General features: G+C 43.7%; 1 protein-coding gene across 2 annotated transcripts in view; it reads right to left on the minus strand.

Moving 5' to 3' along the window:
- The window catches only part of Unc5c (unc-5 netrin receptor C), a 365,338-nt gene extending 353,880 nt beyond the window's left edge, over window positions 1-11,458 (minus strand). For both annotated transcript variants that reach the window (XM_004640635.2, XM_004640634.2), the window contains exon 1: window positions 11,207-11,458. In XM_004640635.2, the coding sequence (XP_004640692.1) occupies window positions 11,207-11,330 (124 nt within the window). In that variant the 5' untranslated portion in view covers window positions 11,331-11,458. The remainder of the gene's footprint in view (window positions 1-11,206) is intronic.
- Window positions 11,459-11,927: the final 469 nt, after the last annotated feature.

The raw sequence follows: 11,927 nt of genomic DNA on the forward strand, positions 1-11,927 counted from the left end.
TATGGGGCCAAAGAGGAAAGTGATCGATGACATAGAGTGTGCCTAAGGAGAGTCACATGGGGAGAAGACACTCTCTCAGGCTTTCACAGAGAGCACCTTTTCCTCCTTTTTCAAGAAATGCAATGCTATGTGGATTCTTTTCTTATCATGCTTGGATGCTTTCCCTGTGCGCCCTCATGGACTGGCAATGAGAGGGGAGGCCGCAGAGAGCCCTACAGATGCTTCACAGTGGTGTGAACACAGAGGGCCGCTATTAATTGCTGTGCCCTACCCAGCCTGCACACCGCTCACCTGGGCACCCTGCCTGTCCTGGCCATGCAGTCCCAGTCACAGAGCACTGGCCCAGAGGGCACTTCGAGATGACTCGTCAAAGATTCTTGGAATCTTGTATAATTTGCAGTAAAATTTCTTGTCTTTTGGGTGATTAAGACATTGACCACAATACATTACAAAGACAAAACAATAAGTTTTAAGAAACTCTTCTTTGCAGGGCACAGTACGGACGCCAGCCTCTGATTTCACTCGAGACCCAACTCGTACGTCACGCTGCCCGCAGAGCCACCACCATGCAGTCACCGTGCTAGCAGAGCACTACTGGCTCACACCTGTTTTCATTTTCAACCCTGCTGCTCCAACTCACTCCTTTATCTACACATGCAATAGTAACTAAATTTCAAAATAGATGGCAAAACTAAACTCTGCAGCTAAGAACCAATCTCCCGGAATGCAAACCTCAAGCACCGTGCAATGCGTGCTTGCAGGGGAGAAGCCAGTGCCAGCAGCACTCCTGCACACATGCCCCTCAACAGCCCCCTCCAGAAGGCAGCACTGCCACCCCTCATCTGTTACATAGACTGTTACTTTTGTTTCATCACAAACCTCTGCCTGTTTATTAGCAGCTCCACTCCTATCAGATGACATTTGTTTTACTTAACAGACATAGTTTTAGAAAAAAATTACAGCCCTGCTATTACTACATTATATGAAAAAAAATCCCAGTGTCCATTTAGCTGACACTGCATCAGCTGCTGCTTAAACTGGGCTTAGCTAATGGACTTTTAATGTCAGCGGGGTTACGTGCAGTTACTGGCTATTAGCAGAAATGGCTCCTTTCTATAAAAATCACTTTTCCTCAAGTGTGTTGTTTGAACATTCCTTTCCCTAATTTAGTGACTGTCACTGAATGCAAAACAAACTCCAGGACTGGAGTCTACTGTTATCTTTCAGACCCTCCTTTTAACCTTGCAAGCCCACATTACACAGGCAAGCCCCCTCATTAACATTTAGACTGGTAATCACACAACTTTGTGAGGAATTATTATTCACTCCACTGTTCTTGACAGTGTTCTACATAGTGTGCTATGGAAACACTATGTCATCAATATGTTTGTAAGACAGAGAACATCTAAAATAATTTCTGAATCCTAGATTTTGTCTACTTTAAAAATCCTACTTCAAAACAGGCTAGTGGTGTGCCCATTTTGTACATATCACACATTCACATTTCTGTAATATTGACCACAGCAAAGAAGCATATTATAGTCATATCTTCAATGAAATTCTGCATATTCTTTTACTAGGAATAACCTTTGCTTCTTCCTAATAACTTCTGTTATCTATGTAAATGAAAGTTTTAAGGGACACAATGGATAGTCCTGCAAAGAAAGCCACAAGCAAGCTATCTAAAGAGGCCCAAGGAAGTAAAACATTCTATTTTATTAAAAATGTAACAGAAACCATCACTGAATTCTCGTCTAGGTATCACAGCCCAGCTGGCCTCACCTTCCTCAGCCCAGTCAGGGCAACCTTACGCAGGGTGCTCACAGCGCCCCCAGAAGGACGCTTATAGAAATGCATTCTGGATCTCAGTCCTGTGTGCATGGAGTCCATTCTCAGGTGGTTGACAAACTGCAGTACATTGTAGGAGTCCAGGAAGATAAACGAAGTTCTCCTCTAGCTATTCAAAGGAAATCAGTAAAGAGGGGATCACTTGGCTGGCAGGATAAAACGTGTTTCTATCAGATAATCCTCCGCACTAATGAGGTGGAGGCATCACTACTATTCACCAGGGAGACGACTTAGCAATTTGCCAAGAGCAAGACAACTTTTTGCAGAAAAGTAAGATATAATTTTTCATTCAGAAATCAGCAATTAACTCTGCTTTCCTAGCCTACAATTACCTTCATGAATTTGTTTTATAAAAGATTTGTTTTCATTTCTTTGATAGGTTCTATTTGTTTTGAAGAATATTGCCAAGTCTGCTAGAAAATGAACCTCATTACTGAAACAAAACTACACGTATGCAGGTGACCACTGGTGCACCCCCCTTAACGCAAGCAAATATGTGCTCGTATGTTCATAGGGAACTGTTTAGTCCTTGTAAGTCTTCATTCCATCAAGAATTGGCCTGAAAATACCACTCTAGCGTATAATCTCATAGTTATTTAATTCAAGAATATAAGAAACTGAGGGGCCTGGGAGATGGCTCGGTAGACTAAGCAATTGCCTGGCAAGTGCAAGAGCCTGGGTTCAATCCCTGCTTCCAAAAAAAAAAAAGAAAGAAAGAAAGAATGTAAGTAGGCATGGTGGCATGCACGCTGTAATCTGGCACCATGGGACACTGATACAGGAGGACACAAGTTTGACCCATGGCTGGACAGCATAGCAAATAAATGATTTCCTACTTCAAAAAATAGAACAAACAGATGAGCATCTCTTTTCTTTTCTTGCTTTTTGTTGGTGTGGTACCAAAGAGGCCAAAAAGGGGATGCGCAGATACCGAGAATTGTTCAAAGAGGTAGTTTATGGATACTCAACCACTAGTGAGTGCAGGACCTGCTAGAGGAGGACCGCTGTGGTTACTACCAGCTACCTGTTTCCTATTTGAAGAGTTCAGTTAGGCAGTTTGCACTGTAAGACATGTATGTCTTTCACCTGGTTAGCATTTCTAATAAATCCAGCGCAACGATTCCCCATGCCCTTGCCACCAGGGAAGCACACTTACGTTAGTATTTTTCCTGGCCGTTCTGCTGTTTGCATCACAATGCGTTAATCTAACTTTTCTTCAGTGTGATCCTTTGAATTCTATACACGACTATGTGTATTAGCATAAAGAAAAATAAGCAAACATGATTCCATTGATATGTAAGCATAGGATGAAAAAAAATTTTCAATATACTATAATACTATTAAAGATAAACGTCATTTAAATCCTTTTTGGAACAACTGTGCCCAAGATATGTCTTACAACTCTAAGAATGCCATTCAACTTTACGAGCAGATGAGTTTTAAGGAACAGCGTTGGTACTGTTACAAATGCCAGTCACTCAGAAGGGGCAAGACACATCTTGAGGGCCACTGAAGGCTATCAGTGATTTAATTTTAGTCTCTCAAGCACCATCAAGCCCTGAAGGAGCAAACCTTCTGACGTACACACCTTCCAAGCTCTTGCGCTCTGTTAAATGGCATAGCTGCAAATGGTGACTCTGTGAAGCTAAGTTTCAAGTCAGAGGACCTGCTGAATAGATCTGTATTCTGGACAGCACAGATAATGAGTCCTCTCAGCACACTTGTTTTTCCTTGGCTTCTAAGAGTAGTTACTGAAATGAGCTTCTGTTTTCCACCTCCCTGCAGCCTCTGTGGATGACGGTTGTGATAGGTGGAAAGGGAAAAGCCTGAGTTTCCTCTAATTATTAAATTTCATCCATACAACATTTTTAAGTTTATAGTCTTTTGTCATCTTACAGAGATTGAAAATGAAGAAGAAAAGTTGCTAAAGAAAATGACAGGCAATATAATTACTGTTTTATTTACGTTTTCAAGATTGCTGCTTGCTAAACTTGGGCATTTCCACTGGGTGGCTACAATGTGTATATGTGGCAAACATTTTATTAAATGAACACATAATATATCATTTTCCTTTTACCGAAAGCTAAATCCAGTATCAATATATATCACATAGACATAACTCAAAATGAAATTACCATAATTGATGTTCTCTTTCCAATCATAAAATTTTTTGTGGTTGTGATTTGAGTTTGTTTTGGTTTTGATCAGCTATGACACAGGTCTCTGAAAAATCATATTTAATAAAACCATAGTGCTATTTTCACTATTATTTTTAGTTTCTATAAAAGTTAGAGAATGCCATCTGTTACAGAGTTCTCCTTGATCTAATAAAAGGACGTTTCAGGATCCTGAAATTCCCAAAGGCTACTGCATTTAAGTGAAATTTTTTAAAAACTTTCAAATTCATAGAGAATAGAATCATTCAAAACTGCTCCCTTTTATTTAACCCAACACAATTTTTCTTTGCCTGCAATTGTAAGTGGATATTGTTATGCTACATATTCTAATATACCGCATTAAACTTTCACTGTCTTAAGCAAATGTAAAATATTAACTGAAATGAGTACTTTTATATACAAATGTCATACTTCTATATTAATACATTGTATATTAATACATTAATACATTCTATATTTTACATTGTTACACAATTAGTTTTGAGAATTGCAAAAACAAGCCCTTTAAATTTCTAGTTATGAACTATTGGCCTCTATAACTGGACTGCAGACATATTTTAATATATAATGATCAATCTATTTTTATTGGACAGGAATACTCATATATAAGATTTTTCTTCTTAATAAAAAAGAGAACAATAAATCATAGTTGAGTTCAGGCAACCTGTGATTAAATAATCAATTAGGACATTGACTAAAAATAAGAAATGTCAGCATTCATCAGTAAGCTTGTTAGATGCGCTGAGGGGCTTTCTGTTGTGTAACACCCTCAGCTGGAAGGACAGAGAACTCGTGTTCATCTACATGAGGCATTTTTATAACTCTCATAATTGCTGAGAAATGAAACTAGCCACAGGATGCACAGGACAGAATGATTAATGGAGGCAAAACCTCCTATCCTCACAACATTTTAAAATAAATAAGAACTGGTAACTCCGGGGTAAATGTGGTCAATCAGTATCACCTGTGAAGGTGACTACGCAGAGCCCTGCGTTGGAGGAGCCAACAGGGATGTCAACACAAGGAAGCTGGCCTGGCCTCCCTCACGCTGCACTCTCTGCCCTGGGGGTGGCAATGCCTTGGGTTTGCTATTTCATTAAGACTGAGCATTCCCCAAACAGTGGAGATTTCAGCCACTATGCTTCACTTGTGCAACACAAGGCACTTTTAAATCTCTGTTTACTGCCAATAAAGGACATAATGAGGTAAAGCCAAACATCTGCATATTTGCTGTTTTCAAAGCGATAGCTCGCTTTCTAATCATAACTTTAGTTCAATCTGGGTCACTGTAACTTTAGCCCCATGAAGTCTGGGCAGAAGTCTACGCATGTTGCCAGTACTTTGAAATCGCACACATTTTTCTGTGCATCTCAAAATATGATTATATGATCCTACAGAGTAACTTTGTGGGAAAGAACTCGCTAAGCACAAGAAACCACATTACAACTTCAACCCAAAACTGTTTTTAAAAATTCACAAATTGTAGTTTAACATTTTCTAATATTTTGTCTATAAAAAGTCCAAATATTTGCAACATGTATTGTTTTTACAAAAAGGCAGAAATTCTCTGGCAGCTTCAAACAGATAGGATAAAACATACTTTACTATTGTGAATCTTATTAGCTCATAAAAGTACTACTATAAAATGCTTTTTTAAAAACTTTGTCAAATTGAGATAACAAATATTTACTATAGAAAATATAAATGATCTAATTGCTAGTTTTCTTTTAAGAACTACAAAAAAGGGACATAGTATTTTTAAATTGCTAAAGACAATTTTACTATAGCATAAAATATATCATTGAGTTCTGTCGGACAAAAAATATCTTAAATGCTTCTACAACAGTATGGAAGGTCTCAGAGTCAGGTTGCCCTTCTCCACAAATACAAAATGGTAGCAAATCTAACTCAGGAGAAACAAGATCAAAGAAGAGTCCACACCTAGATGCAAGGTATCTGGAAGAGGGAGAGGAAGGAGAGGAGGAAAGAGAGCAGACAGGAGAGATTTCAGGGTAAGTCCAGAAACAGGTTATCAATAATTAGAAGCAAAATGACGATTTTATAGGGGAAAGATGTGTCTTAAATATTGCAAAGATCCTGCAAATCTTTAGTCATATCTTGAAAGTTTGCTAGAAAACAACAGGCAAAGAAATGACAATTATTATTTTTGCTAAATCAGTGATTAAGTGTTGAACACTTCAAGATATACTATTTATATTATTATATATTACCTAGATTACCTAGGCTATTCTAAATTATGATTCCCAAATTTTCTTTTGAGGATATAATTTGAATAAATGGAAGCCCTGGCGAATTTGCTTCGCTTTCACATCAACCTACATTTTCTGTATTTTTTATGCCATTTTAACATGTGTTCAATTATATTCTTACCTCGCTGACAACCCCTTAAAGGGCCCATTTTCCTCAAACTCTTACCAGAAACACTTGAGACATGGTTTTTTGTTAGAAACCTTTTTAAATTCATAAAAATTATCTTCAATGTTACTTGTAAATATAGAAAATCAAGAATATGGATTGTTGTCAAGACTGAACTAACACTGACTTGACAATAGCCTGTTTAGTACCGTATCAGGTTCCCTTTCCCAGAGAGACTAGAAAAGGAGAGAAGAGGCTCAGAGAGGAGGCGAGCCCTTCTTAGGCTGAGGCAGAACTTGTTCTATGCAGGATTTTGGAACCTCTGGACAGCTAACTCCATTGCTGGTTTTGGGGAAACAGCACCTACAGTTATCCTCAGTTTGAGTTAAAAGTACTGACTTGGTTTTTTGTTTTCTTTTTTTTAATATCTCAAACTTATCAGTGTTTTATAGAGTTTATAACAAGAAACAATATTTATATCCTGGAAGTAAAATACTGCTCTATAGTTGGTTTACATGTAGTTAACATATTCAATCCTATTATGACCCTCCAAGTATGCATCATTTTCACTTTACATGCCAGGAAACTGGCAAAAGAGGCTAACTATCTTCTGCATGGCCTCACCGAAGGGAGGTACTGGAAACAAAATTAGGAGGCAATGGTAGCCACTGTGCTACCTGATAGAATAGGCCTCTGCTGCCACCAGGCCTCTGCTTGTACCTCTCTAAAGCAAGGCAAATTATATACTAAACCTCAGCATATACTGTTGAAATGCAAACTTAGTTTCAACCAGTCCCTAGCCAAATCATAGCCCTCAAATTCCTTTCTGTAGAAATTCTGGAACCCCAACCACCACTCACATCAGAACTTTGATATGACCGTGATTACTATCTTGAATATTTAAATCCAGAAAGTACTATAGATCTGCTTATTGCTATATTTCACAAAGTGAATTACATACTGTGTGCTTACTTGTAGGTCTGTCTTTGCCACAGCTGGAGCTGACTCATTCAATTCTATGACCTTAATAAACTACATACCGTGCCATTTACCAATAATACCACACTTAGCCAAACGATCTGGTGAGTTTGCAATTTGTAGGAAAATGTGAACCAGTGTGTTTTCTTTTTAACTGCAACAAATACAAAAGTCAAACCAAAAAAGTGTAGGCTGAAATTGGAAGGCAAGAGCCAGGGCTGGTCTCCACCCCCTCTCTTTCCTCCAGCTCTTCCGGAAGTGGGTGCAGTGCAATGTTAGTGCCTCTGAGAGACTCCCTCTGCTGCTCCAGCAAAGCCATGACCTAAATCTGGAAAGTGCTGAATGCAGTTAAGGCCTACTAGAGGATGCTCGGGCTGTTGCACTAAACAGAGAACCTAGCTCACGTTAGAGAGCTGTTACATTTAAATAAATTCATGTAAGCTAAGAGGGTTTGCCTAGCAGAATTCATGTTTCCTTCCCATCCTTAGGGAGCTTGTTTAAAACATTACTGTGAATTCTGATTATAACCACTTCTCAAAGTACAATGGAAAATACCTCCAGAACCCTGTCTTGTGTACCTCTGAACCCCAAAAATCCAAAGAGGCTAAGAGATCAATAAATATCTGTTGTAATTTAATGATTCCTCTTTTTTTTCCCAATGGCTTGTACAGGTTTTTTTTTTAGACTTTAAGCATTTTCTAAGCTATAACACATATTTGTAAATAAATTAAAAAAACTGACCAACTTTTTATTTGCAAATTTCCAAATGGGTTCATGAATTTATTCCTAAAAAGGCAAAATATGTGTTGAAGTTGTAAGGAAATTCAGTTGTCCTCAGTACCTAATGTCAACTTGCACCACACCAATATAAAGCTGTGAAAGTACTCTGTATTGTTTCACAGAAAGAAGTATGTTGTTGTTGTTGTTTTAAAATACTATACATTTACTTACTAGTAGAGAATGTCCCCAATCTAATTACAGTCCTGGAAATTTCTGTGCTGCATGTGGATGTGTTAACACTCGTAACACTAGTTGGAGCTAGATGAGCAGAACTTCAATGCTGTGTAGCACAGACAAATATTATTTCACTAACTCAGGAGCACTGATGAAACATACACTAGTGCGCACACACACAAGCAAGAGTGTGCAAGTGCACGCACACACACCCCTACTGTCTTTACTAGCAAAATCTATCACTCTTGGAAGTCAGAAGCACCACAAATTCCCTGGAGCTAGGAGTTCCCAGCAGTCCTGAATGAAACAATTAGAGCATAGCCAGAAAGAAACAAGTTGTTGCCTAAAGGGTAGAGAATTTCCCAAGGCTCTATTTTGAAAGACCTCTGTCTGTCTTTAAACTACAGTCACATGCCACTTCACTCAATACCCTTTTTGCTGTTCTGTCTTAAACAAATGGACACTTCCTTTCCTATTTCGGAGATAAATATTTCCAAAAGCTTCTAATTTTTCCAAGAGCCCAACAACAGATTTGAAAACCTCATGCATATTAAAATGTAAAGAACATTTGTTTTAACTGCATATATGTTTCTACTCATAACGATAGAATATATGCTCTGGTCTTTGCTTTTTAACTCTTTGGGACATGGACATCATTCCTTGATGGGATGGGCAGGACACTGATACACTGGGAAGCAGAGACTGGAAGGAGATGGGCCACTCAGACCACTGTGCCCTGTGTGGTTCTGAGAGGAAAGTGTTAAGTGGTTCAGCAGTAGGCAGGCCTGGGAACGGATAACAGCCATGATAACAGTAGCTGAGAGGGGAGTTAGAAGCTGCATATTTCCTCTGATACCTAACAGACACCACAGAGAGAGATGGTGTCCTGCAACATGGAAGAAAACAAAGATAAAAATGGTGCAGTAGTGCATTGCAAAGAACACACGACTTAAACAAAAAAAATCATTCATGTGGCACCAAATGAACTGAATAAATGGAGAAGCACCCCACTGAAATGCACACAACCAACAGAACAGTTTCTTTTTCTACCTCAAACCCAATCTTTGACTTGCTCTTTCTACAAGAAGAAAAAGTGCAAGAGGCAAATACATAGTTTCTCTTTTCCGAGTGTCTTTTCTTTTAATCTCTTTTCCTTTTAATCCATTTACAATCTCCTGTTTGATTATCTAGATTGATCTTTTTTCTATCCAGTCTTTAATTTGGCTGTTGTAAGCTCTCATGGGAGGGGGGATCTCCTTTTAGTACCTTTGGGGACTTTAACTGCCCGGTCTCCCAAACTGTTTCCACGGCAGCCAGTGCCACCCCATCCTGGGCATCGTCCTTTGTGTACTCAGTACCAGCAAGCCAGTTCCACAAGGAGTCATCTAGTGATTCCGGGGTTCATCAGGTTGTGCCCCTAAGTTCCCAAGTGCTCTGCCGCTGCAGCCCCGAGCCTCCATGGCTTTCCAATCTCAAGAAATCCTCAAGATTCTACGGTTCCCAATGGAGATTCCTTTGTAAAATGGACAGATATCTCTAGAGGTGTTCCTAAGAAAACCAAAGCACAGCCTCACGGACGGGAGGCATCTGGCAGAAAGGAAAGAAGGATTTATGAGCCTAGCCACTTAGCAGGGCAACAGGAAAATTTACTCCAGAAGTAGCTATCGCTAATTGACAAAGCCTTGCTAATCACTTACCTCCCACCCCGACCACACCAGCCTTCCTCTCAGCTCCCTCCAGCTCCACGCGGCCCCCAGCATCACCAGGGAGTTGGGGCTTTCGCCTCCGCCCCAGCCCTTCAAATTCGGAAAGTGTAAGGAGGTGTGTGTCTGTGTGTGTGTGTGTGTGTGTGTGTGTGTGTGTGTGTGTGCGCGCGCGCGCGCCCGCGCAGGGGAGATCCCCTTATTGCTTTCTATGCTGCATTAGCATCTGCCCAACATTCCCACCACTACTACCCTAGAAAAGCTGCTCTGCATCCGCGAGCCAGCGATCACCCAAGAACCGGGAAGAGCCAGGTGCGCGCTAGGTCTGGCCAGGTTGGGAGCCCAGCCAGGTTATAAAACACTTCGAGGGGGTAACCTTGCATCCCCTTCCAGTCTGTTGCTTGGAAGGCTAGGGACTGTCGCTGCAACTACAAACTCTGGGTGAGAAAAAGAGTCCTTCATTCTCCGGCCTCTCTGCCCTACCCACCTCCAACTCCGGCTGCGCTCTTCCCAACCGGGCTCTGCCCAGGGCCCTGGACACTTATTTTAAAGCTCACATGCATTAAATCAAAATGGCAAGAGTTATTTGCCACTGGATGGCTACGCTGGGGAGTTGTAGGCTTGGTTTCGAACTACTGGCCGTTCTAAAGAGCTTGGGCTTTTTAAGTTCCTTGTCGCCCTGCGGGAAAGAGGGCACAGAGGCGGGCATCCTTGGGGTCCGCAACTGGGACACGGGTCAGACGGCCGCCCTATCAGGAGCGTCCGGGGCACTGGTGTCAGCGGCTCCTCCCCGGTGGCCGAGGACGCGCGGCCCGTGCCGCGCTCAGGGGAGCTGGCCACCCAGACTCCGCACGGCGCGAGAGCGGAGCGCACGACAGCTCACCGCACGAGTCCCTCCGAGCCTCCCGGGGCACCGCATGCAACACCGTGCGCGTGCGGAGGGAAAGTGTAGACTACCCGGGCCCCGCACGCCGGGAGCCACCGGGACGGATGCGCGTCCACACCCGCGCGTCCCCATCCACCCTGGCCCAGCTCGGGGGACACATTAAGGATCAGCACGGTCTCGGCTCTCTGACTAGTTGGCCAAGTAGCATTTAAAGTGGCCCTCGAGGAGCGCCACGCGGAGGAAGGAGGAGGCAGGAGCGAGAGCAGGGCGGCGGCGGACCCTACCTTGGGCAGCGGAGCCGGTGCCGCTGGCGCCGAGCAGGGCCAGGGCAGGTAACACGAGCGTCTGCAGCGCGTAGCCCAGTCCTAGTCCGCAGCGGGCCGCTGTCGCCCGCAGCCCTTTCCTCATCCTCGACCGAGGTGCGCGGGACCGCAGGGGAGACGCGAGCGGAGAGAGCCCGCCGGACCTGCGCCGCGGAGCGTCCGAGAACAGCGCTGCGCGAGCGCCACGCTCCACTTTCTCCGCGGCAGGGCAGGCGGGCGGGGAGGAGCCGCCGAGGAGGAGTTTGAAGGTCCCTCGCTCCCGCGCCTGCCGCCCGCCGCCGCGCGCCGCTCTGCCCCCACTCGGGGAGACGCGGAGGCGCAGGCCAGCCTGCGCGGCTGGGCGGAGGCGCAGGGTCCGCGGGCGGGGTGGCGTGGCCAGGCGGGGCGCCCCGCCCTAGGTGCGCGCGGGAGGAAGGGGACGCGCGCCCGGCGCGGGAGGGGGACGCTGCGGGGGCTCGCGGGCTGTGACCGCGACGCGGGATGCTGGGACCGGCGGCGGCAAGGGGGCGCCCGGCCTGCAGCCCGCCAGCCTCTCCTCCCGGCGCCCGGCCCGCCGCTGCGCAGCGCCTGCGGGGCTTGCGCTCTGGGTTCCGGAGCGGGCGCGAACTTGCCCGGAGATTGGGGGAGGCGTGAGGCTATCGCGGCGCCGCGTTCTCGTCCTCTGCACCGCAGAGGCTGTCGT

This window comes from Octodon degus, unplaced genomic scaffold (genome assembly GCF_000260255.1).
Source record: "Octodon degus isolate 3935 unplaced genomic scaffold, OctDeg1.0 scaffold00125, whole genome shotgun sequence".
NCBI classification, from domain to species: Eukaryota; Metazoa; Chordata; class Mammalia; order Rodentia; family Octodontidae; genus Octodon; species Octodon degus.